The 21,719-nt window shown below is 40.8% G+C and overlaps 1 protein-coding gene across 4 annotated transcripts in view; it reads right to left on the bottom strand.

Moving 5' to 3' along the window:
• Positions 1-342: 342 nt before the first annotated feature.
• Positions 343-21,719, bottom strand: part of Nnt (nicotinamide nucleotide transhydrogenase) — a 90,057-nt gene continuing 68,680 nt past the window's right edge. For all 4 annotated transcript variants that reach the window (XM_076916191.1, XM_034523386.2, XM_034523384.2 and 1 more), the window contains exons 19-22: positions 21,326-21,407; positions 4,785-4,903; positions 3,369-3,484; positions 343-1,204 (exon numbers count right to left, since the gene is read on the bottom strand). In XM_076916191.1, coding sequence (XP_076772306.1) covers positions 1,055-1,204; positions 3,369-3,484; positions 4,785-4,903; positions 21,326-21,407 — 467 coding nt within the window. In that variant the 3' untranslated portion in view covers positions 343-1,054. The remainder of the gene's footprint in view (positions 1,205-3,368; positions 3,485-4,784; positions 4,904-21,325; positions 21,408-21,719) is intronic.

The following is a 21,719-nucleotide window of genomic DNA, read 5'->3' as shown; positions in this document are numbered from 1 at the left end:
AACGTACAGAGAGACAGAATCCTAATGATGTGCCACACTCATCTCTACTCAAGAGCTTTTGATATAAAGGCAAAGTCGCAAAGACAATCTAAGCGTCTATGAAAGGCGTTCCTTTTATCACTGCTCCTTGAGGACAAGTCTAAACGTACTGTTACCACTTTTGAGTATCATCAAATTATATATGACCTCACAAGACACAATGGTTTTGAAACACAATCCGTCTTCTAAACAATGAAGAGAGATTTAACTCTACCAATCACAAAGCAGTAGGTCTTCCTCCGGTGTTAACGAGTGGAGCCATTTAATTTTAGCTCTGTGTCATCAGAGACAAGTCTACATCACTTTGAGAACATGATAAACTCATTTATTCCCCAAATGGTTGCATTCCATTCCAGAGCATTTCATACAGTCCATTCAAGAGCACTTAATTGATTGAAATTAAAAAGACCAATTGGTAATGGGACTTTCAAAAATACAAGTTAATACTTTTACTATCTAGACCTTTCTACATATTAAAATAGAAGTGAGAAAATAGATCTTTGGAATCTAGAGTCTATCAGTGAAGGCTGATAACCTGACACAGATTTGGCATGATCAATCCAGGCTATGGCTAAAATGCAAGAGGACAGGTCAGGAGTTAATAAAAGTTTCAAATTAGTCACATTTGGTGGGGGAAAAACCCCACTAAATGCAGGTGCCTGCAATGATTATATTGTGTAAGATTTTTCAGACCAAACCATATCCTGAAATCTTGAACTTTGAACTTCTGAACTCATTTCTAGCTACTGAAAGGGAATTTAAAAATCCAGTAGGGTTGCATCTAAAGTGAGGCTGCTCTTTCACTGCTGACAAAATACTCTTGCTTTTTGGCAATGGCCACGATAAATAGATAGGCGATGAGAATTTCCAACGCTTTTTGAGAATCAAGGGTTGCTGATCTTGAAAATCTCCATGGTTTTGTGAGGCTTCTTTCGGGCCTTGAGAGCTTTACTCATTTACAAATGACTCATTTCTCTGATTCTGCAACTGAAGGCACCAGCTTGATCTTCAATATTCACTTCTGATAGGATTCTCGAACTTTGGCCTGCAGAGCATCACATGTCTTCTTGGCGTCCCCCAGAAGCATGGCTGTGTTAGGTTTGTAGAAGATTGGATTGTCCACTGCAGCATAGCCAACACCCAGGGATCTCTTCATGACAATGACCTAAGAAGCAAAAATTGAAGAGATTATACTCAACAGGACCGGCTAGGCTCAAAGCAGTGTCTTTTCTTGGTTTTGCTGTTGTCTTAATTGGAACATTACTTTTTGACTTTTATATATTTTTGAGTTTTTTTTTTTTTTTTTTTTTTTTTTTTTTCCGAGACAGGGTTTCTCTGTGTAGCCCTGGCTGTCCTGGAACTCACTCTGCAGACCAGGCTGGCCTCGAACTCAGAAATCCGCCTGCCTCCGCCTCCCAAGTGCTGAGATTAAAGGTGTGTGCCACCACCGCCCAGCGACTTTTATATATTTAATATATAAAGTCAGAAATGCAGAGTTACAAGGCACATGTGCCATCTCAATATATGTATTAGTCAATACCTAGATCAGGTAAAACATGTCTCCCTCCTCTGTCATCCATCATGGATTTATGGTGGCGAGAGTCAAGCTATTTCATTCCAGGTTTGTGAAATATACAGGACATTGCCCATAGAACCCAGCTGTGCAAGACCACACAGGACTTCTTCCTCAAGTGTGAACAAGGCCCATCCCCCACTACTAATTATCCAATGCAGAGATTTTAAAATACACGTGGAATATTTTTAAATGTACATTTATATTACATTAAGGATCACTTTTAATCAGACTCTTACGCCCGGCAGAGGGACGTTGGTGTTAAAAGTTTATCTTTAAGTGACAAGGCTGAAGTGACTTTTCACCCTTGTGCTTTTTTTCTACAAAGTCTGTGAATAACATTTTCTCATTGGGAAGATAACACTGTGAACTCATCTGCTTTTCTATGAATAAGCTAAAGAAAACAAACGGTGCGTAAGCTCCCACTTGCAAATTACAACCGGGTGGGCGAAATGGTATGATTCTTGTCTATCGCTTCAGAGTAAACCAAATCAGAATGTTTTAGGACAAAGGCATGTCAAAAACAAAATAGCATCTTTCAAGAAGGGAACTAAACAGTAACAAGATGTATGGACCAAGTACAATGATGTAGGGTTAGTTGTCCTAAAAACATTGTAGTAACGTAGATACACACACTGACATTTATTACTGATTTTGTTATCCTGCAAATATCAGGTTGGTTCTTAAAAAAATTGATAGCCTCTGTAGGGTCTTCTAGAACATATAATCTATTCAAAAATGAAAGCATTGGAAATATGTTTGTGCCATATATGACATTAGCACAATAATGCAACTCTAAAGACTTTCAAATATCGACTACAATAATAGCCTTATATACATGCACAGGCCATTTTGCTCATCTCAAACAGTATATTTTAAACTCGTGTACTTACAATACAAGAAACAAAATTCCTGGGGCATGTTCATTATGTTACTATAATCCTTTTTAAATTATATTTTATTTTTTATTTTATTTGAATTATGTGTACCAGACAGGGTGTGCACATGCAGATTTTGTAGCTGGAAGGTGTTTGAAATCTAGGTGCTGAAGTTACAGATGGTGGTGATCCTCCCAGTGTGGGTGCTGGGAACTGAACTCTGGTCCTCTGCAAGGTCAGTACGTGCTCTTAACCACTAAGCGTCCCTCCAACATCAACACTGCCATAATTCCTACAGTGTGTACATGGTCAGGAGCAGTGAAGAAACCTTCTGGATCAGAGGACTATTTAAAATCTAGCAGCTAGCTTTACACAGGAGCCATATGCATGGGCGAAGCATCCTTTCTTGTGCCATGTTATTGTCTGGATTTTTAAATCACCTCTCCATTAGACAGTCCGTAACAGCATACAAATACCCCATAAAAAATAAATTGGAAAAAAATGTGCTCGTCTTGGTATATGAAGGCGATGATACTGACTCACTGTCCCAGAGGGAAGCCATCTGCTTCACTGGACTCAATCTGGAATTTGGCCAGACACATTCCAGTTGCTTACAGCCCTTTATTCAGCTGTGGTTACAGATTCTGTTAATCCAGCCACATAATCTCATCTGGTTCTACTCACAAAGGGGCATTCACTCGGGTTCTATGGTGTCCAGGAAACAGAAGGAAGCTGGACACAGGGACCTGTCCCTAAGCTATGCTTGTACTCCTGAGCCTCCTAAAAGACATCACTAATTCTCATTAAGTGACCAAAGAAAACTCTGCGTGTATACATTTCAGGTGACTATGAGAATGAACGCAAGTCTAAACACGTACCTGTTTGGACTTCCAGACCTCGAGGACTGGCATGCCTGCAATTATAGAATTGGGATCTTCTTGAGCCGCTGAATTCACAGTGTCATTAGCTCCAATGACAAGAACCAAGTCAGTGTCTATATTTTAAAACAGAAGGGAGAGACAGAAAATATAAAACACAATGGGTCACTCACATTTCTTTTTAGGCAAACTGTAGTAATTTTTTAACAATAATAAAACCAAATTCTTAAAAGAGGCCTACTTGCGCCAGGTACTACATAGAGCTTTACCAGAAAATGTCACAGAATAGAAACCAGCAGTGGGACCTGCACAGGGCTGTGACTAAAGCCTGCTTTATGATGCTCATCCTTCTGGTGGATCTACCTAATCTGACTTTATAATTCTTTTATTGTCCCCAAATTATCTTGCTATTCACATGATTTTATAAGATCTGAATTCATTTTCAACTTTCAAAATGACCAATTAAGATACAATCTAATGTCAAAAAAAAAAAAAAAAAAAACCCAGTGTCTAAAAGTCTGTACTGTATTAAAGCTGTGTCTATAATTCCTGGAACTGGCTGGTTTTACACATAATTTAACAACAGTTAAATTTAAAAGGGAGCGTAAAATTAAAATGGCCTAAATTCCCTCTTTAAGGACTATAATTTAAATTACCTAAGGATGTTGCCAAAAGTGCCATGTGCATCTAGACATACACACAATTTCTTTGTTTCTATTTTTTTTCCTAATAAACAGTGTTTTCTTTTTAAGTTTACACTGGATACTTGCCAGAGGGAACGGATCTAATTTTAACAAACATGATCTTGGGCCAAACATCATTACCATTCCACATCTACACAATGACAGCTATAAAGTACAGCGCCTTATCTTATGAAGTCCTAGTGCTTATAAATGAAGGGGGAGGGAGAAAGGGAGGTGGGGGAGAGAAGGAAGGAGGGAGGGCGAGAAGCAGAAAAAAGGAGCACACGAGCTACTTCAATGATCATAACTTGGTACAATGGGAAAACAGTAACATTTCAAGACACCAAGAACTCACCCACAGAAGCAGTTCTGTAAATGGGGACACCATGGTGAACATGGAGTTCAAGGCTACAAGCTACTGAGGGTGGAGGTCTGGATTCAAAAGCCAGATCTGCCCAGGTTTCAAATTCACCTATGCACTGTGTTCCAGGGTTCTCAGCACCCTTCAGCTCTCACAGAATAAAATTTCACTGTGCTTCTGACAAAGCTGCTGCAGCTCACTCAAGGATATCCTCCACTTAGATTCATTGTGAACACACATTTATCATCATCGCCTCGCTCTCCATCAAACCTGGAAGTCCTCGCTAACTCCATGATCATAGTCTAAGTACAGCGCCACTCTGTGCGCCGTGTTTCAAGGGTAGTTAAAGTCTGCCATCACCCCACTGCTTACCTGGGAAATCACTGTTGATCTCATCCATTTCCAGCACAATATCATAGGGTACTCCTGCCTCGGCCAGGAGCACATTAAGCTGACCAGGCATTCGGCCCGCAACTGGGTGGATTCCAAACCTGGACAGGAGACAAATGAGCAGCTGGCTTTACTTGATAGGCCAAGTGTACAGGGGTTCCAGTGTCCCCTCCAAATCTGCACTCCTTGTTCTTGGCACCTCTGCTTTCTCCTAGCTCTATCTGATCTCTGCAAGTAGAAGGGGAATTCGGCGAGATATACGGCCATTCTACAAATGCTGAAGTTGGAAAACCCAATGCCTTAGGACTTATAAACTACAAACTCCTTCATAAGAATAACGCTGTAATTCTGGGACCTTACTCTTCCATATATGTCTTAGGTGCCATGAACTTTCGATAGTATTAATTAAATAATAGTCTCTCACATTTAAAGGCGTTATATTTTCTCATGATACTTTTTGAGAAGTCCTAATCTCTTAAAATAGTAAGTTAGTCTAGAATTGTTTACAATTTAAAAGTTAACATTATTCCAACAAATGTTGCCTTAATGTTCAACTGCAGCCCCTGTAATAAAAGACGGAGAAAAATACTATACACATGGTTTTGAAGATTCACAATTTTCCAGAGACTAATATAAAACATCACAAAAGAAAAGTGATAGTAACACACTGGAGTGTTGAAAACACAGAGGACATAGCACCCAGAGTTCTACAGTTAGTGCAAGAAGACTGAAACATTGATCAGTTTCTTCCAACCAGACACACCAGGCCTTTGTATATTAATCCTATTTCTTGACCACCATATTTATCTTTCAATACCAGGCACCATGCCTGCCACATAGAAAGGGTTCACAGAAAGTGAACGAATGAATTCAGAGAAGAAATATCATTTGCAGAATCTCTTGGTGGGTATTCACCCAACCTCAGCTTTAACAGAATTGAGGGAGGGTAGAAAGGCAGGGAAGAGGCCCTGAGAAGGGAAAACAGCCCATTTCAAAGTTTGGCTAGAGCTTCTCACCAGCTTGAAGTCGGGAATTCCAGCACAACTAACATTTGCTGTGAAGGCTGCCTGCATAGAAACAATATTCCTTTTACATACAGATATTTCTAATCATAATGTTAAAATGGCAATGAATTATCCTTAAGATCTGAGCATATAGATCATCCCTCATCAGAGAAGCTTCTTCTTGAAGTAGAAATGAATACAGAGATCCATGACCTCAAGCTGTACTACAGAGCAATCATGATAAAAACCGGCATGGTACTGGTACAGAGACAGGCAGGAAGATCAATGGAATAGAATTGAAGATCCAGAAATGAACCCACACACCTATGGTCACTCGATCTTTGACAAAGGAGCTAAAACCATCCAGTAGAAAAAGGACAGCATTTTCAACAAATGGTGCTGGTTCAACTGGAGGTCAGCATGTAGAAGAATGAAAATCGATCCATTCTTATCTCCTTGTACAAAGCTCAAGTCCAAGTGAATAAAGGACCTTCACATAAAACCAGATACACTGAAACTAATAGAAGAGAAGGTGGGGAAGAGTCTCAAACACATGGGCACAGGGGAAAATTTCCTGACCAGAACACCAATGGCTTATGCTCTAAGATCAAGGGACCTTAAAATTGCAAAGCTTCTGTAAGGTAAAGGACACTGTCAATAGGACAAAACAGTCACCAGCAGATTGGGAAAAGATCATTACCAATCCTACATCTGATTGAGGGCTAAATATCCAATATTTACAAAGAACTCAATAAGTTAGACTCCAGAGAATCAAACAAAGCTATTAAAAAATGGGGAACAGAGCTAAACAGAGAATTCGTAACTGAGGAAGCTTGAATAGCTGAGAAGCACCTAAAGAAATGTTCAGCATCGTTAGTCATCAGGGAAATGCAAATCAAAACAACCCTGAGATACCACCTCACACCAGTCAGAATGGCTAAGATCAAAAACTCAGGTAATAGCAGATGCTACTAAGGGTGTGGAGAAAGAGGAACACTCTTTCATTGTTGGTGGGATTGTAAGCTGGTACAACCCCTCTAGAAATCAGTCTGGCGATTCCTCAGAAAATTGGACATAGTACTACCTAAGGACCCAACTATACCACTCGTGGGCATATACCCAAAAGATGCTTTAACATATAATAAGGACATATGTTCCACTATGTTCATAGCAGCCTTATTTATAATAGTCAGAAGCTGGAAACAACCCAGATGTCCCTCAACAGAGGAATGAATAGAGAAAATGGGGTACATTTACACAGTGGAATACTACTCAGCTATCAAAAACAATGACTTCATGAAATTTGCAAGCAAATGGATGGAACTTGAAAATATCATCCTGAGTGAGGTAACCCAGTTCCAAAAGAACACACATGGTATAGTATCCACTCGTTGATAAGTGGATATTAACCCAAAAGTTTGCAATATCCAAGATACAATTCACAGACCACATGAAGCTTAAAAAGGAAGACCAAAGTGTGGATGCATCAGTGCTTCTTAGAAGTGGGAACAAAATACTCACAGGAGGAAATATGGAGATAAGTGAGGAGCAGAGACTGAAGGAAAGGCCATCGAGAGACTGCCCCACCTGGAGATCCATCACCAAATATGAACACTATTGTGGATGCTGAGAAGTGCTTGCTGATGGGAACATGATATGGCTAGTCCCTGAGAGGCTCTGCCAGAGCCTGACAAATACAGAGGCGGATGATCGCAGCCAACCATTGGACTTAGCGTGGGGTCCCTGATGGAGGAGTTGGGGAAGGGACTGAAGGAGCTGAGGGGGTTTGCAGCTTCATGGGAGGAGCAACAGTGTCCACCGGCCAGACCCCCGGAGCTCCCAGGAACTGGACGACCAACCAAAGAGCACACATGGAAGAACCCACAGCTCCAGCCACATAAGTGGCAGTGGATGGCCTTGTTGGACATGTGGGAGGAGTGGCCCTTGGGTCTGCAGGGGTCCCAGTGTAGGGGAATGCCAGGGCAGGAAGGCGGAAGTGGGTGGGTGAAGGAGTACCCACATAGAGGCAGGGGAAGGGGGGATGGGATAAGGGGTTCTGGACAGAAGACCTGGAAAGGGGATAACATTCAAAATGTAAATAAAGAAAATATCCAATAAAAAAAAAAAGAGAGAGATGAATATAGAGACCCATAGCTGAACAACACACAGAGAAGGAGAGACTTTGGAGTATTGGCCTTAAATCTGATGTCTATATCACAACCCTTCCCTCAAGGCTCAGAGATATGTGGAAGAGGGAGAGAAATTGTAAGACCAGAGATAGCAGATGCTTCATGGAAACAGTATTTTCCAGACACAGGAACAAACTGTGCACAACAGACACAGGGACAAGCTGTGCACAACAGGCACAGAGACAAGCTGTGCACAACAGACACAGGGACAAGCTGTGCACAATAGACACAGGGACAAGCTGTGCACAACAGACACAGGGACAAGCTGTGCACAACAGGCACAGGGACAAGCTATGTACAACAGACACAGGGACAGGCTGTGCACAACAGACACAGGGACAAGCTGTGCACAACAGGTGCACATACAAACTCAGAGACTATGACGGCACATAAAAGAACTGTGTATGTTCAAGCCAGAAAAAAAAAAATCTCAGCACAGAGAAGGGGAAGTAGGTACAGAATCCCAATCCTAGCCAAGAAGCTATTTTCAATTGATAGCTCTTTGGAGAGAGAAAGTCAGTTTTCCTTAATGAAATGGCATTGAGTCTCTCAGCCACACTCCAGGGCAAGCGACAGGCTCAGGAGTAGTTGGCCAACACAAACTGAACTCTGCAATTCTCTTTAGCTGTTTTTGTTGTTGCTCTTGTGTTTTGGGGTTGTTTGTTTGTTTTTATAGAGAAAGAAAGAGCATGAAGTTGGGTGGGTAGACAGGTGGGAGAGGATGTTGAAGAAGAGGAAAGAATATCATTTACATATTGTATGAAATTCTTAACAAATAAATTAAAACATCCAGGAAAAGACTTATGCATATACAGCCTTACTGTTTTCCCAGCCACAAACATACATTTTTTTAAAATCTTGCAGAAACCTTTATTGATAGTAAAAGGTATGTAAGAACACCCCCTTACGTAATCTTTGTCACTTACGTGTATATCTGACCAAATTAAAATCCAATCCAAATTATCATCAGAGGCTCTACATACTCTCACTCGATCAAAAAGAGAGGAAGGGGTCTAGAGAGATGGCTCTGCAGTTAAGAGCACTTGCTAAGGACTGGAGGCACAACTCCTTTTTTCTTCTTTTTTTAATATTTATTTATTTTATTTATGTGAGTACACTGTTGCAGTCTTCAGAAATACCAGAAGAACTCCTAATTCCCAAGTTCCCAACTCCTAATTCACAACCACCTCTAACTCTAGCTCCAAGGTATCTGGTGCCCTCTCCTGGTATCTGTGCATACTGCATGGATGTGCACATACTCCCACAGAACCTTAATGTTTACCTTGAACCAACACAAATAACCTAGGATAATTACAAGATAGCATCTAAGGCTATTAGGATCAGGACATGGATGTGAAGGGAGAATGTATAATTTAGTCCACCAGAGTAATATTAAAAGTCCATGGACTGGGGTTTCCATTTTAACTGACAGCTTAGTAGATACTCCATGTTTTTCTTTTAGAATCCAATGCTGTGTGCCTCTTTGGTTCCCAATTTTCATTTAATTTCAATTTGCTTTTTGTTTTTAATACTGCCTTTGTTATCTTTAAATGTCTCTGTCTACCATCTTTATGCTTTAATAGTGATGCCTTGGACCAAGTTAAAAAAAAATTGAGACTCTTGGAATATATTAGCTCTTGTCGTAACATCTTGATTAGCTACAGACTGCATAAAGACAATATTTCTGTTTGGCTAGTTGTGAGGGGTAAATAATCACCAGCCTACCCATCACGTTACAATGACTATCCCAAAGGAGGGATCATTTTATATATCTGTTTGCATAATAATTTATTACCCTGAGCTTTGGGGCTCTGTGTTTGGAGCAAACTACATGTAAGATCATTAAAAGAGAATGCCAATGTTTTGAGAGAAATAACAGAACACACTCAAATCTGTAGAAATATATAATGCAAGCTGATGAGTCAACATGAGTTTATAACAATTCTGGCCCTTGTGGCTGGCTAATCTCCAAAGTACATATTAAAATTAATTGTATTAGACACAGGTTGGCCATAACCAGCAATTTCCACGAAATGACTGGCCAAAGCTCATCAATGATCCATCATCACATGAAGAATATTCAGAATTCTCACACAGAAAGACTACCAGCCTTTTGGTTCTCCCCTTTGGAGCAGGAAAATGATCCTCTATTATGCACATACTTGAAAAGCTGAGCCAGTGATCCCTGACCACAACAGGAACTCTACAAAGGGAAAATAACAGCTAACATGGAATCACAGACAGATCATCCACGCACCCAGGACTTCCTTCATCTCCTCCACCTACACCATTATTACACATGGGCATCACTGTGCTCTTCTCAGCAGCAGTTCCTTAAGCATAGGAGCCATGACTTGCTGGCCAGTGGCCATAATCCCCACGCTCTACTTCAGTCCTCAGTTTAAAAAAGAAGGGTTTAAACAGCATATCCCAAGAAGACACCCTGGTTGATAAAATCCTAAGTCTCTTTCTAAAGAAAGAATTTAGGGTGCAGGTAGAAGTTAAAAGCTTTCATTGCACAGGCCTTTGGACAATTGACTTAAACACCCCTTGGTTATCTCATGTGGATAATGGGGCTGGAAGGAAAATCTCTATGAAGGGTTGTGTGATCTAAATAGGAGAGTTAACAAAGAACTTTACCTACAACGTGCTTTACACCAGCACCAAACAAAGGCTTCAGTAACTGTGATGGTTTGAACATGAACGGCCTTTCCATAGGCTCACATATTTGAGTCTGTGGTTATTGGGTAATGACATCACTTGAGATTAAGAGTTGTGGTTTTGTTGGAGTAAGTGTGTCACTGGGGGTGGACTCTGGGGTTCCAAAAGCTCATGTCAGGCCCAGTGTCTCTTTCCACCTGTTGCCTGTGGATCCAGATGGAGAGATTTCAATTACTCCTTCAGCAGCATGTCTGTCTGGGTGGCGCCATGGTCCTCACTGTGATAAAAAACAGACTAAACCTCTGAAACTGTAGGTATGCTCCCATTCAAAGCTTTTTTACAATGAGTTGCTGTGGCCATGGCGTCCTGTCACACAACAGAACACTGGCTAAGACAATAACCCAGTATTACAGTCCTCTGCTCAAATATGCCTTGGCGATAGAAGTCTTCATCGTGTTCATCAATTAAGTGCATATTTCCTAATGTCCACATATTTCAAAACAACCCACTTTTTTTTTTTTACCTTACAACGAATGGGGTTTTTTTTTTTTTTAGTTTTTCTAATTTTTACCTTGAAATGCTAACATAGTATATAGTAAATATTCATATAATACCCCCAAAGCAGGAAGTGCTTTGTACTTGTACAGAAACTAAAGGAGGGGCCATCTGGAGACCATTCCACCTGGGTATCCATCCCATGTGCAGTCACCAAAGGTAGACACTGATGTGGATGTCAGGAAGTACATGCTGACAAGAGCCTGATATAGCTGTCTTCTTAGAGGTCTGCCAGAGTCTGACATATTCAGAGGCAGATGTTCACAGCTAACCACTGATCTGATCAAGGGTTCCCAATGGAGAAGTTAGAGAGAAGACTGAAGGAGCTGAAAGGGTTTGCAGCCCCATCAGGAAAGCAACAATACCAACCAACCAGAGCTCCCAGGGTCTAAACCACCAGCCTGGGAACACATAGAGAGGGACCCATGACTCCAGCTGTATATGTAGGGGAGGGTGGCCTTGTCTGGGATAGGTGGGAGAGGAGGTCCTTGGTCCCATGAAGGCTGGACACGGAGTGTGGGGGAATTCGAGGGTGGGGAGGTGGGTCGGGGGGTGGGTGGGAGCACATCCTCATAGAAGCAGGAGGAGGGGGATGGAATAGGTGGTTCCTGGGTAGGGAGGATGGGGAAAGGGGATAACATCTGAAATGTAAATAAAATATACAATAAAAAAACTAGAGAAATGATACAGTCAATATAGATTAAATCCAATTAATTATGAACATTGAACATTAGACTCACTGGGAACTTGGTGATAGCTAATATTCACATGTATTTTTATGCTGATGGAGTCGGTCTACAGATACCACTAGGCAAAACAGTATTATTACTTTATTTGACAGACACATAAACATCATCACTGAAGTCAGTGTAATCTCTGCAAGTATCTCTCAGCACTTTTTGTTATTTTTGTCTTTCAAATATGAAAATTAGAGTCTTTGATGGAACCTTATGTAACAGAGAAGCTTAGCCCTCAGTTACCAATTAAAAATAGGCTCAAGCCCTTTAGGGGGGGAAATGGAGCAATGAACGAGAATGAAACAACCCAATCTTCTGGGCTTTTTTAATTAGCCAAGAAAAGATTAAAAACAAGTAAGAATGGACACAGAACTATTCCTGAATGTCAAGTAACTGGGTAAAATCTGGGAAGGGGGCAATTCAAAAGTACCATTTTTTTAAAAGCTTCTTTTATCATCTATGATGACATGAGCTCCACTTTTGCAGTTCTTCACAACCTCACATTAGATTTTAAACGCCGTATGTTTTAAAGGAGACACGACATCAATTCCCATGATGACAGACTTTGAAAACAGTATGTCCCAACCAGGGATCACTGTGGCAGTTGTTCTTGTGCGTGGGGGGGCTATTAAAGATTATAAAATATTCCCCTACATGGGTCCAACCACAACCATCCAAATAAACCCTATTTTCCTGTTGACATTATGGCAATGTCTGTCTAGGTCAGCTATGAATCATGAAGAATGGTTTACTGAATTGAACGTTATAATTCAACAAGTATACAAAGAAACTAAGTAGAGTGGGACTCCTTCCTGAAGCCACTAGTATTTTCTCCAGCTTGTAAATGATGAAGTTTCAAATATCAAAATGCTCCCTAGACATTTTTTAAAGATGTGCTCTATAATCTTCAACTACTTGATTGTAAGTCTTCTTTAGTCTGTATGCAAAAATTGTTTCCATAGTTAGTAGTATCGAAGGGTTAACTTCCCTTCCTTTACGGTGATTTTCATTTTAAAAGCAAACTGTATAAAGGAAGCAATGTGTATTGACAATATCTGGGAATTCTGCCCTCCCAAATCCATCGCCTCACAATTTTCTTAAGTATTTTGGAGACTGGTAAATTAGGAAAAAGGCAAAGAGAAAAGTAAAAAGAGGATTCATTTGCTAGAAATCTACTTCTGTTTTAAAATCATAAATATTTCTAAATCATTAAAACTGTTGTTTTAACTCCTACTGGGTTGCCTCATCCAGTCTTGATATGAGGGTATATGCCTAGTTTTGCTGTAACTTGTTATGCCATGGTTGGTTGATATCCCTGGGAGGCCTGTTCTTTTCAGAAGGGAAATGAAGAAGGAGTGAATATTGGGGAGTAGAGAGGAACTGAGAGAAGTTGGGGGAAGGGAACTATGGTCAAGATGTATATGACAGAAGAATAGACAGACAGATGGACGGACGGACGGATGGGTGGATAGATGGAGCGATAGAGATACTTTTTAAACTGTTGTAAATACTTGTAACTTTATGTTGCCTCGGTATCCATTTGGAAGACAGTGCCATCACATTCAGGAACTGCAGCTTAGTCATCCTCGACATGTTCCAGCTTTCTGTCTCCTGCTCCCTGAGGCTGGTACCTACACAACTGAGCTATGCTGCAGTCTCACTGCACCCATAGACTCCTAAGCACTTTCTCTAAACTCACAAACTAGAGCTCCTCACGGAGAAATTGTTCAGGTCCTGCCTTGAACCTTAGTAAAGATCTGGGCTTTTAAGTATCTATCTCTTTGTCGCCCCAGCTGCTGGGCTGATAGTTTCCCTTCTAATCTTCTCAATTTGCCTTAATCTGCACTCCTCTTCTCTCTGGAATTTGTAATAAACTGTTTCCATGATATCACACTGTTTGTTAGACTTCCTCTTCTGTCTGACCTGGCCTACATACCCTCTTCATTGAAGGACTTTCCTAGAGATTAGTCACCATGATGGGAATATACTGGGTATATATCAGTCAAGAGGCACAAGGACACCAAACTATAATGAACAAGATTTCAGACTGGCCATTTAGGCATTAGAACATCCTTCAAGGAAACAATGTCTTATGAAAGGCACACTATAAACAGCCACTGCCACCTGTTAAGACTCTCACCAGGTCAGGGCTAGATTTAAATGCACTCTTCTAACAGTGCCAAGGAATTTTAATCCAGCATCATGGCTTCTGTGGCAAGGGATCGTATCCAAAGGTCTTCTAGGTCTATATGATCCAGCTGGAATGCAGTTTCGGGATTACAAAATGGTCTTGCTGGAATACAGATATGCCCTTAGTACACACCTTTAGTCCCTGACAATGAAGGTCAGGTTCATCAATGAAGGTCAGGTTCATCAATGAAGGTCAGGTTCATTTGTAGAAGGAAGCAGCCATGTTTGAAAGTGACATCTAATTGAGGGACAAAGTGATGAATCAGAAAGATTTGCTACCTACCTATCTGTCCGTCTGTCTGTCTGTCTAATAGTAGAATGAGTCAGAGATGGCATACACCCTATTCTCACAAGGACAGCAAAGAGAAGCTACTTAAGAGCAGCACAGGAAGAGAGAATGAGCTAAATGGAGCTGGTGGTGTACGGGTGTAGCAGTTTAATTTTTTTTGTTGTTGTTGTTTTTGTTTTTCAAGACAGTGTTTCTCTGTGTAGTCCTGGCTGTCCTGGACTCACTCTGTAGACCAGGCTGGCCTCGAACTCAGAAATCCGCCTGCCTCTGCCTCCCAAGTGCTGGGATTAAAGGCGTGCGCCACTACTGCCCACCATTTTTAATAGAATAGTTTTGCAGAGACAGGTTACAGACAGAACAAGATAGGCACAGAAGAAGTCAGAAAAAAAAAAACAAAAACAAAAAAAAAAAACAAAAACAAAAAACCATAGAATGAGAAGGAGCCAAAAGATTAGAACGTATCACCAATGTTAGCATGAGGCCAAGCAGAGCAATTCAGTCAGGAGCCCAGAGAAGCCAGATTATTTCAGTCATCTTGGAAGATTAGACTGTAGAGCAGCTAGAAGCTTCCAGGTCTATGTCTAGGTAGTTAGAACAGAGAAAGAAACGCTGTGCATAATGGCACAGCTTAAACCCAGCTCTTATCTCATCCCATGATCTGAGGAAATAAAAGTGAGGTCTATATAACAGAGACTCTAAATCCAAATTAGAGGAAGGTCACACCTTAATAGTAAATTAGACTTTAAAGATCTTCCTACGACCTTAAAGCCGTCCTAGGAGAGGACACGGTTATTTAGAGTTACATCAGTTATGTATACATACATGGTGTTCTGTCCCAGAATGTGTTAGAAACCCCACTGTGAATGCAATAAGAGTCCTTCAAAAATCTCCGTATTCTATATTTGCATGTGACAATAATCTATTCTGAAGAGGGTCCCTGGAAATAATAAAAGAGTTCGTTACTAGAGTCAGTAGTTTTATGTTTTAGTTACACATTTCTCCTGTAGAAAATATGGCAGAATGAAAAGAGAAGGTCTTTTGGTCTATCGAATACTTATCCAAACTTTTGTTACTGACAGTCACAAGTTCCTTAAAAACACAAAGGGATATTTTTTGGTAATAATTTTAGCAAATTGTTTTGAAATATCAACCTTCTAAAACATGAGGTCAGCATAGTAAATGTTACCCAAATCATCTTCAGTCACTACCAAGACAAGCTGGGGGGCTAGTCTTTTTCATCAGAAGAGAAGCATGGTAGTGACGAGATAAAAATATTCATGGCAAGGCAGCCGCTGTCATAAAAATCAGTCACAGAGAAGCATCATGCAGTCACTCGCTCTGGCGAGGTTTCCTAAGTTAAACACAGATACTGCACTTTCTAAGATGCTCAGCCCTGTTAGAAGTGAGACAAAGTCACTCGCATAATTCTAAATGAAAGGAAACACTTCATCCAATTTCCTGTGGCTTCCCAGCATTGGGGTTATGCTTTGTACCTCCCTGTCTTCATTTGAAGTCAATTAAGAGTTGAACTACTACTCTGGTTCTGATATCTGGTGTCCATTCATATTTTTTCCTTGTTCAGAAAAACAAATGCTATGCAAGTCAAAGGGCTTATTGAAAGGGTCCCATAATTTGTCTCATATAGAATAATGGACCCTGTTCTTCCAGGAAACTTGAAGACATACTTGACAGTCTACAGCCATGTTTTCCATCTGGACCATGTAGCATATACAACATCAGGGTACCCAAAGAGGTAAGAAGTCCTCCAGGTAGATCAGATGCAACCCAGTCTTTGCTCACCAATCTGGAGAGGGTAGAAGACAGTCATACCACAAATGATCTGGAGAGAAGGCTGTGACTATCAAAACCCTTCACTGACTTTTTTTTGTTTAATGTGCATTGGTGTTTTGCCTGCATTCATGTCTCTATGAGTGTGTTGGACTTTGGAATTACAGACAGTCACAAACTGCCATGTGGGTGCTGGAAATTAAACCCCAGTCCTCTGGAAGAGCAGTCACTGCTCTAAACCACTAAGCCATCTCTCGACCCCTCACTGACACTCTTCATCTGGGGGCCTGCTGACAATTCTATACAAGGGGTTCAAATCTAGTGAGTGTGTGTAGTTGCTCTCCTCCTCTCTGCTGCCAAAGGTTTACTGATTGAACAACTGCACAAACAACCTCTCTCTCACCCTCCTCCCACTATGCTTTTCTTTTGTTTGTTTGTTTGCTTGTTTTTTACAACAACAACAGGAAGTTTAATAGGCAACACCTGCCCCGGACCTTTGTCTCTAGTGCTGAGGATAAATCTTTTCATCTTACAGTATCTGAAAGCTTATAACGAAAAGCATATACAGAGGAAGGCCAATACTTCATAAATTCAGGAGGAAAAGCACATTAATTAAAGTTAGAAGGAACAATAACAAGGAAGTAAACATGGCTTTTTAAGTTCTGCTGTTGGCAAAGCAGTCCTCTGTTTTTCAAGGAAACTAGTTCTGTGCTTTTCAAGCAGCCAAGTCAGCCAAGTCCAAGGCAGCAGAAGCACTAGCTAACTCATGTCTACCAGTAACCTACTGTGTTCTTCTCTTCCTCTCTTCAATTTGTATCTGGATTTGCCAGTTAGAAATGTCCTATGGGCATCCCCCTTCTCAGAGGAGAAGGGGATTGGGGGAGGTGCTGGGAGGAGGTGAGGGCTTAGATCATGAATTAATTAATTAATTAATTAATTAATGGGGAAAAAAAGAAAGAAAAGATGTCCCTCAATTCAGAATTGAATCCTAAAATCCTGCTACCTAACCTCTCAAGTGAATGTAAGCCCTGTAGCACTGTGGGTCGTTTGAAGGTGAATGGTCCCGGTAGGTTCAAATGTTTGAAAGCTTAGTCTGCAGTTAGTGGACTGATTTGGGAAGGATTAGGAGGTATGGTCTTGTTGGAGTAGGTGTGGTCTTCTTGGAGTGGGTGTATCATTGGGGATGGGCTTTGATGTTTTCAAAAGCCCATACTAAACCCAACCTCAATCTTAATGTCTCTCTCTCTCTCTCTCTCTCTCTCTCTCTCTCTCCCCATCTTTCTCCCCCTCCCCCTCTCCCCTTCCTCCAACCCGCCCCCTCTCCCTCTCCTCCTCCCCCTGACCTTCCCCTTCTCTCTCTCCCTCTCCCTCTCCCCCCTCCCCCCCTTTTCCCTCTCCTCCTCTCTTTCTCTGTGCCTACTGCCTATGGATCAGGATACAAGGTGCTTAGGTACTGCTCCACTGCTATGTCTGTCTGCTTCTTGCAATTATGATCACAGACTAACCCTCTGAAACTCTAAGCAGTTCTCCCAAAGAGTTGCCTTGGTCATGGTTTCTTCACATCAATAGAACAGTAGCTAAGATGAGCACTAAGAACTTGGATATTTTATTCACTGATCTATCCACAGGAACTAGAATAGTACCTGGAACAAAGTACTACACAGTTACTTCTTCAGTGATTGATCAATTGCTATCCCAATTCTCTACTAGATAATTCACCTGGCCTACTGTGCATTCCCTTCAGAAGCATGTGCCTTTATAACATCACAAATCTGCATGTGGTAGCTTTTTCTGTGCCCTAAACATAACACATCATAGAAACCTGAACTTTCCCTATTTGAATCTAGTTAAAGACTCAAAATATTTCCTCTTAAAGTGTGTTGAGGAACTGATTTCTTAGGGGAAAAAAAGCATACATTTAAACCATAGCTACATGACATAAGACAGTAAAACACTGTTAAACTACAAATATCATAGGCAAGTTGGTGTGTTAAATGAAGTAGTTCAAATGCACACACACACACACACACACACACACACACTTTCTTTAAGCCTGCAAACAGTTTATGTTACTAGTACAGATAATTGAAAACGTTCCCTGAGCAGTATCCTGCTTTATTCTCCTGGATCTACTCACCTTACAATGACACATTAAATGGAATTCACTTTAAAATGTTCAAAAACCAGCATAAGTTTCGTAAGCTCACTGACTAAACGACTGAGAATCTAACGCTATCTTAAGCACTAACTTTTCATGACATTGGTGACCCAAAATGAGTTCTTGTCATGAAATGCCGCATGCTTCGTTATAACCTCAAGCCTCTGAGAGCATGTTATGACTGTGGCCAAAGCGAAGGAAAACAGTAGTGTCTCTAAGTCAATCACGGGCCATGAAAGCCAGACAGGCTGTATGACAGATGCGATTTCTCTTGGCACCACTCAGGCGTAACTAATTGATGACAATCGTATGTCCATATTGGCTCGTTTCCATGGGGGAAGTGTGTGAATATGTCACTGCATCTGGATGTTAGGCATGCTGGGGTCCTGAGGCACAAAGACCTACTAAACCCAGGGGCCCAGCAGCTGCACTCAATGAACAACGTGGGAGCTCCACTGAGTGATGAAAGGGTGAAATTACCACGAACTGTAAATACAGATTTATTTCATTAAAATACGAGGTAACCGCGGCAGCAACCTCTCCTTCAGACATGTGCCTCTTTATAAAAAAAAAAAAAAAAAAATTTTACAGCGTGTGTGTTTGTGTGTATGTGTGTGTGTGTGTGTGTGTTTGTGTGTGTACTTGGTTAATAAAATTTTTCATTTTTCCCTATAAAAAGATGATGACACACACATAAACCAGAGTTTACCTGATTTCCTTAGTAAAGAAAATCCACACAGAAACTAAACTGGGAAACTGTGACAAACTGCTGTCATCGTGTTTAGAAGAACAGTTCCTTTCTATTTCATTCAGCTGAAAAATCCAAAATCCCATGTAACCGAGCCTGTGCTGGTGGATCCAACACATAATAGTGAAAAGTATGATTTGTCATATGTAAGTCCATCTTGAAAACAAAAGGCAGATGAACAGAAGCCAGTGTCTATAACTCACAACTAGTGAAATCAGACTAAGTAATAATTTTATTCAGATTCTACATTATGAGTTATAAACAAATTTGATGATTATTTTTAACAAGTGTTTTCAACAATTATGCAAATCCATGGATGTTTTTACAAAAATGTTTCTATTCTATTCACAAAATCGCTTCAATAATCTATAATTTATACCTGGGTATTCCCCTTATAGAGGTCTAATTAAATGTCTTATGAACCTTAAATAATTATTCTTCCTATGCAGAAGTACATACACAATGATTTTTCTGTATATATTTGTGTGTGTCTCTCGCTCTGTGTGCATCTTTGTGTGTCTCTCTTTCTCTGTGTCTCTCTGTGTGTGTCTGTGTGCATATGTCTCTGTGTATCTGTGACTTTCTGTGTGTGTGTGTGTGTGTGTGTGTCCATGTCTGTGTTTGTGTGTCTCCGTGGATTTCTATGTGCACAAAGGCCAAAAGTCAAGAAACTGTCCACCTTACTGTAATGGGGCTTGCCAATTAGGCTAGGCACGCTAGCCAGTTAGCTTTTGGGATCCACCAGTCTCTACCTCCTCAACCCTAGGCTAACAAGCACACAGCATCATGCCCGCCTTTTCACATAGGTGCTGAAAATCAAACTCAAACCCACATCCTTGTGCAGCAAACACTTTGCCTACTGGGCTACCTCCTCCTCCTCGGCCCTTCAGATAATGAGCTTCAATTCCATATCCACTCTTCTAATTCGGAACTGATTTTCTAAGCTGTCTTGTTAAACTCGGCTGATCAGTGAGTAACAAGAGAAGCATGCCACATCCAGGCCTCCTTCGCGGAGGATAACCAAAACATAAAGGCCATCTCCCATGCTCTGTTTTATTGCAATTGCCACTCAGCCCCTAAACACTCACATGGTGATGGGAGGCGTTACTAATATATTGGACTTTTTCACATGTGGATTGAATAAAGAAAGTCGTTTCCTTTTTAGGAAAACCATACAAGGCTCTTTAACACATCCTTCTCATGTGTAGGCTTGCAAGTGCTTTGAAATGAAAGACTGTGGCTAAGAAAGAAATAATAGCTTAATCACTGATAGGAAATAAGAATAAAAAAACACCAAAAAAAAGGGGGTCCTTTTTAAATATTTTGATGAAAAACTAAAGTCAATGACTTTTAAAAAACACCAAAAAATGGGTCCTTTTTAAATACTTTGATGAAAAACTAAAGTCAATGACTTTTCTCATCTCCAATTTATTTAATATCATCACCAAATATGAAAACCCTCCGCATCAGAACAATGTTCTACCATACAATGTTCCTACCATAAAATAGCATCTTGACAGTTCATGTACTGAAAAAGCACACACCATAGATTTTAGGCAGGGATGAAGTCGTGATAAATGGTGGAAAGAAGTTAAATTCAGCTGATACTAAGACCGTGTGTAAGTGACCTCTGACCTCCTTTATGAATGAATGTCCCATCCATTTATGATTCTAAAGGAGGCATAGATGGGTCCACTTTCTCATCTTCCCCAAGACAAAAGCATACAGTTGACATTTAAAAGGAATTTTTAGTAACAGACATTAACAATCTGGTGAACAGACATTAACATCCTAATGAACCAATCCCATTCAATGAATTATCTTGAGCCTCTTATTGATGGTACCAAGTCAATGCAACCGCTAGCAAATCCAGATATGAACAGCAGTGTTCCTATGAGGGAAGACCTCAAGAGCTGTCTTTCCTAGATGCCAAGAAACAATGTCCCTTCGTGGGGACTCAGAGAGGAACAGAACATGAGCTCACTACTGCCACAGTCATTGAGCTCTTCCTCCAGGAGCCCTGTCTTTGTGTTCCTTGAGATCCATAGGGAAAGATCGAGGTGTGCACAGTCCTCCATGTGAGCCTGGAGGCTTCCTGACACCTTCGTCTCTTCCCCTAGGGTCACTTGTCTTAAGTGTCACTTTTTAAAGTCCCCACCACGCCCTTCTCTTCACACCCAAACATTTACACGCAGCACACTAACCTGACTTTTTTGCCTTGTTCAGTAAGCATCTTCACCAAATCGGCAATGGGGTACTGAGCTTTAGCTGCACAGAGCCCATATCCTGTGAGGGAACATAAGGAACACAAAAGAATGTAGTTTTATCTTTGACATCTTACAGATTATAACCTTCCTCTTGATCAAACCATACTTCTATGACAACATGGGCAATTAACTGGACTAAATGAAACTGGACTTATAGCCTGGACTTTTTGAAACTCAAAATCTAATGATGCCCTCCTTCATCTCTCCATAAGTCTCATGCTTCAGAAGGTTCCTGCTACATTCCATGTGCCTATACTAGTCTATGCCCATGGGTTTTTCAACTCTAGACATTTGTCTTCGATGTCACTGTAGTCCTATGTGGCTCGCTCCT

Source organism: Arvicanthis niloticus, chromosome 19, assembly GCF_011762505.2.
Source record: "Arvicanthis niloticus isolate mArvNil1 chromosome 19, mArvNil1.pat.X, whole genome shotgun sequence".
In the NCBI taxonomy this organism is placed as follows: Eukaryota; Metazoa; Chordata; class Mammalia; order Rodentia; family Muridae; genus Arvicanthis; species Arvicanthis niloticus.
The sequence above is the reverse complement of the archived record's forward strand: the minus strand, read 5'-3'. Positions and strand labels throughout refer to the sequence as shown.